Genomic DNA, 5,464 nt, shown 5'->3' with positions numbered 1-5,464 from the left:
TGTTATAAATAATATGATTTTTATAATAATTCATATTATTGCTACTAAAAATATTATTATTTGTATTATAAAAAATTTATTATTTTCATTAAAATTTATAAGAGTATAAATATTACTATCATCATTAATAAATTTTAAAACACTGCTATTACTATGAAAAAAGCCATGTTAGGACTCATGATGCTTGGATTCCCTCCTGATGGTTAACAGCCCTAACACCACATGGTGCTTGACCTACTTCTTTTTTGCTACGGTCCAAACGTCAAGTGGCGCTATGGCTTCAACACTCATAGGCACCACTGAAGGCTAGTCTTGGGCCTGGCAGGTCAGGACCCAAAATAAAATTGGGTCTTGGCCACGGGCAAACCAAGCACTGCGTGGTGCTTGGTCTGCCTGGGACCTAGTTCTATTTGGGTCCTGCTCCTAAATTTGTATGGAAGTTAAAAGTGAGAGCACGGAGTAGTGCGGGGTATACTAAAAATGTTAATCATATGAAAATGGACTAAACTACAGTAATCTTATTATCAAGCAGTAGTGTTTTAATTTTTAGTCAATATCGAGCTTGTGGTGAAGCAAACATAAAGTTGCACATTGTTTAGCTCATTTAGGCATAGTATCTGATGATGTAATTCATGCATGTACGTAATGAAATCATTCATCTCCTCAGAAATCTCTTAAAAGTAGATGATGTAAATAGTTGCTTGAAATGCATTACATTACATATTTTCCAGGCATCACCTTGAAATACAAATCTGGTTGAGTTGTGCCTTCGAGTGTCCATCAAACAAAAAGTTAAAAGCAGCCAACGATCTCACTAAACATGGCTACTCAGTATCAACACTCCAAAATCACCAAGCTGATATTAGACGAAATCACACTATATTTACTGTACATTTTTTTTTTTTTAAACTTGAAGTTGTTCGCAGGCATTACAGTCATGAAACCGAGTGACGTCTTCTCTTCTGAAATAAGAGCCTTGTTTCTGAATTAACCTTTCCCCCTATGGGTTTGAGTCCGTTGATTCGGAACAGGGCGTTAAGCTTGCTTAATTTTTTGGTGAATGATTTGAACAACTTATTAGCAGGATGAGACCTTACCAGCTCCTGTTTCATGGACACGTGATCCTTTTCAAGGTCAGTCAGCCTCATTCTCATTCTTGCTACTTCAAGCTTCAGCTCTCGATTCTCTCTTCTAACCGATGCATAATTATCTCTTGGAGAGATGGCCCCACTTCCTGCGCCACTGCCTGAACGTTGAGGGAATTGACCGTTTAATGCACCGAAGAAGAACTGGTTGTGTCCCCCATTCATTGCATTTCGGAGCCTGATCTGTTCAAAGTATAGCACTTGGACTGCCATCTGTACTGGCAACCTTTCATCTTGTGCAGCATGGCTGCAGGCTTCTTGAGATAATTTCTGGCAATCGATGGTCTTGCAGAGTCGGGAGCGTTCTGAATCTTTAATGTTTGGGTGAACCTGTAAATAGAGCATGAACAAAACACAAACTGGTGTTTGAATCTTGTAAATAAAAAATCTAGAGGAATGAAGATGAAGTGGGAGGTGGAGCTGCATATTGTTTTTGTGAACACAAAGAGAGAATAGTAGAGGAAGAGTTACTAACTTTGAGGAAGATATCCACAGCTCTGTACAATCCATCGCTAACTGTACGAGCATGGTCTGGAAGTAGTTCTGCCAGTGCTATGAACTTTGATGGCAGTAAGTTTGGGTCTAGCGCAACTTCTGCAAGAAAATTGTCCAGTAATTTTGATACCTTTAGAATTGAGCTCTGTTTAGGAGAACCGGGGCTGTCAAAATCATAAACCATCTCACTCTCATCCCGCAAGTTGTTATCTTCATCATCATCCTCATCCAAGTTTAGAAAGATAGAGAAGATCCTCAAGACTGAATCAGTATCATACATGGCGCAGTGGTTGTTTCCATGTGAATTTGCTGGTATTAGGATGTCCTCAAGAATTGCCTGATCAAGTTGAAGACCAATCCTCCTCTCCAAATCAGATCTGCAAGAAGTAGTTGCTGATGACGCTATAGCAGTTTTTAATAAGCTTGAAAGAAAAACCATTGGAACTGGACACTTTCTTGATTGGGTTGGTAGTAAACTAACTATTGCCTCGACGATGACTCTTTGTTTCTTCTGCGACTCCAAGTCCAAGAGACTTCCTTTAACCAAATGAGGGTCCCTGACAACAAGTCCTTGAAGAGAATTATGGGCATAATTTATCAAAATTTTGCTAATCATATCCTGTTTTAGACCCTTTGATTTAACTGCGGTTAATACTCTTTGGAAGAAATCAAGATTCAGCATTGAGAGTGATTTTCCCCACCAGTCTGATGGTGTTTCTGGTTCCATAAGTGGCATAGTTTTTGCGGGGTAGTTGTGGTCAAGCTTTAACAAGCCAGAGGTCAGTTGCTCTTTGCATGCATTGCTTGCAATTGCATTGATAAGCCTATTGACCAGATTGATCTCTTCCGAGATGGGCAATAAAGTTTCACATCGGTGAAGAACAGAAATTGAAATTGATATGTTTGGAAGCACCATCTCCTTTAGAAACGCTTCAGCCCGGGCTTCCAAGTTCTTCTCTGCAAAATCTTCTGTCATTTCCAGAAAACGGGCTGTGCAACATAACATAGCAACATTTGATTGTGTAATCTCGAAATTTACTCCGTAGCAGAACTTTGCAGCAAGCTCGAAACCCTCTGGTCCACCCGGTACAGCAGGGATATTTATGCGTGAGATCTTTGAATCTTTCGCTTCCAGCAACAGTTTACGAATTCTTCCACTTCGAGAAACTAGAGGAAACTGCATAGAAATTGAATCATAAATTTAATGTTTCCAGTGAAGTTTTCTCTATCTTTTTCCTTTTCTTCTCACCCTAGGACAGTAACATTTACAGATAGAAATTATTTTTGGTACCGAATACCACAATTGATGTCAAGGTATCAGAGGTGAGAAGATCAGGAAGCTGTTTTAGATCCTAAACTCTTGTTCTATATATGCATGCACATTTGCATGAACTAGATTTTTCTTACCTTGTGAAGTGCAAAGTTTGATGCTCCTACTTCGATTGTAAGATCACTAGAAACATCTGAAATTGGCCTGCAAAATGGTTGAATGATTAAAGCCTAGACAAAACAAAAATCCGAAATAGAAAGAAAAAAATGATTCCTACACGTTAGTTAGTGCCATTAATTTAGAGACCATATAGGAGCTTCTACCATAGACCTGAACTCCCATTTTTTAAACCATAAATTTCAAACAGATTCACTTGACCAGAGATTAGATTAAGTGTTTCAGGGGCAAATTAAGCATTAAGGAACCACCTCATATCTATGGATTGTGTGATCCATCTTGATTGTCTGAATCGACAATAATGGCCCAGATAAAAAACCAAGAGCTCAATTATTACACAATGAGTGGGACTGCCCAAGCAGTCTACTGCAGTAGGCAGCTAGGTTATATTTCTTAACTGTAAAAAACCTGAACTGCAGGGTGCAGAATGGGTTGTTCTTATGCAATGGAAACAATTTGGAAATTTTACAAACCTACATAGATCTGACGGATGCAAATGGGTGACCTCTGAGTTATGAGATAGCTGTGTTTGTCTCAAGTTGTCATGCTCAATGAACTACTGTATGCCCTATTGGCACATGTTTGAGGCCTTATCTAAAAGAAGAAGAAAAACTAATCTTTTGAGTGATAAAACATTAATTGCATTCATAGACTTGAAGATGAAGCATGTGAAAGGATCTGCAGCCTCGAGCCTTTGTAGTTCAATTCGGGCAGAACATACGCAAAGTCAAGATCATCTGTTTGATCTATCATGCTCTATGCTTACTTTTTTGAAGTTGTATTATGAACTGTTGTTTTCTTCTCTTAATGGCTAGGGGTAATCAGCTATTCAAGCTCATAGGATTACTTGGACCTACAGAAGGCTTGTTGTTGGGTGTTTCAAGGGACGTCTAATAAATTCTCATCAATAAAGCTTTTTTTATCGTTTTTTATCGTTTTTTTTTGTTTTTTGTTGATTTTTTCAATCTATAATCTATCCACCAGATTCTTTTTTGGACTGATTAAAATTCAAAATTCTGAGTTTACAAAATTGCAGGACAGACAGAAGACAGTGCTAATGAATTGCGCAAAGCTCTACATTTCAGGTTATAAAATAGTATTTTCTTCAGTTGAAGTTAAAAACAAAGGTGAATAACCAAATAATCAAGACAGTGATTCAAGTTGCAGTTTTTCAAATTTAAGAGAATTTTAATCAGAAAAAAATGAAATTATTGGCCTCTCTTTCCAGGGATACACTTTCTATTTCCAGCAGTCTGCCTTAATTTTTTTTTTTTTTTAATTTCCTTGTTAATCAAGAAAAATTGCGCTTTCCCCTGAGATTAAAATCACATTGTTACAATCTTGAACTTCCAATGATTCTCTAATATCAAAAACTCTCTCAAGCATTATATGCTAGCTAGGTTTTGCAACTGAAAACTCATAGCAAGCATCAGAAAAGTTTCTTCTTGAATCATGCAATGGACATTGAAACAAACCTCACTAAACAGCAAATCAGAGGTAATAATAGCTAGTGACATGAAGACTAGCATGAGATAAAGCTCGTTAGAAAGTAGTTTACTGGGAAAGACAAGATTACCATTCAGTAGCATGCCTTATGCTTGAGCTTGGACGAAATGCTCTCTTCCCTGATATACTTGGCTTCAATTCACCTACTGTAACCACACCCATATTCTCCTTATTAGAAAAAAGAAACCTGGCAATTCAGTCTTAGATTTCACTCTGAAAGTTCTGCACCACCAACCCCACTAACAAGAGCCTCTCTTTCAAGAATCTAACTGTTTTTAACAATCCATGATCTCTTGTTTGTTACAAACCAGAATAGGAGTTATTATTCTTCTGGTGAAAGTTGTTTAAAGGACTCCTCTTCCTTTAGTTCTATTTAGAAAAGGAAAGCTAGAGTGAGGTGAAAGTCATGGTAAAATTTAAACTCACAATCATTTCATTAAAAAAAAAAACCCTTACATGTTATGTGAAAATATTTTGACCTACAAACTAGTATATATGAACGGTGACCTTTTCTTCAAGGAGACTTTTGATATATACTTTAATGAGTGTTTATAATGTGCTTAATCTAAAGTCAAGAATTTTGGAGGTGTGTGACCGCACTTTTTGGAGAGAGGCGGTGAGGTGTGGCCTTTTTTCTTACGTGGTTTTTGTTTGAAAAATCTGCAGGAATCCTGAAGGGTTGCAATGCTTTGAGGGGGTGTAATCATAGCTAGTGAAAGCTACCAGCAATAAAGATTAGCTTAATTTAATTCTATATTATGTGTAAAGCTCATTAAAGTGGAAATTAAGATGATGAGTTGGATAACGTGTTATAATGAGAAGCACATTACCCCCAACTTAAACTGCTTTTTTCCATGGGGCATTAGTGTTT

General features: G+C 37.4%; 1 protein-coding gene across 1 annotated transcript; it reads right to left on the bottom strand.

Annotated features, from left to right (window-relative positions):
- Positions 1–660: 660 nt before the first annotated feature.
- On the bottom strand, positions 661–5,009 carry LOC118062757 (BTB/POZ domain-containing protein At1g03010). The gene is made up of 4 exons (XM_035076600.2): positions 4,664–5,009; positions 3,048–3,114; positions 1,621–2,817; positions 661–1,475 (listed from the first exon to the last, which is right to left on the bottom strand). The coding sequence occupies exons 1-4, from the start codon at positions 4,753–4,755 to the stop codon at positions 936–938; spliced, it is 1,896 nt and encodes a 631-aa protein (XP_034932491.1). The 5' UTR covers positions 4,756–5,009; the 3' UTR covers positions 661–935.
- Between the last annotated feature and the right edge of the window lie 455 nt (positions 5,010–5,464).

The sequence above is a fragment of the Populus alba genome, chromosome 2, assembly GCF_005239225.2.
Source record: "Populus alba chromosome 2, ASM523922v2, whole genome shotgun sequence".
Classification (NCBI taxonomy): Eukaryota; Viridiplantae; Streptophyta; class Magnoliopsida; order Malpighiales; family Salicaceae; genus Populus; species Populus alba.
The sequence above is the reverse complement of the archived record's forward strand: the minus strand, read 5'-3'. Positions and strand labels throughout refer to the sequence as shown.

Excerpts from the sequence above, each read along its gene's own strand:
- LOC118062757 (XM_035076600.2), bottom strand. The coding sequence starts at position 4,755 with ATGGGTGTGGTTACAGTAGGTGAATTGAAGCCAAGTATATCAGGGAAG. Across the intron at positions 3,115-4,663 it reads ATAAGGCATGCTACTGAATG|GCCAATTTCAGATGTTTCTA; the intron begins GTAATCTTGTCT and ends ACCATTTTGCAG. Across the intron at positions 1,476-1,620 it reads CTGTGGATATCTTCCTCAAA|GTTCACCCAAACATTAAAGA; the intron begins GTTAGTAACTCT and ends CTCTATTTACAG.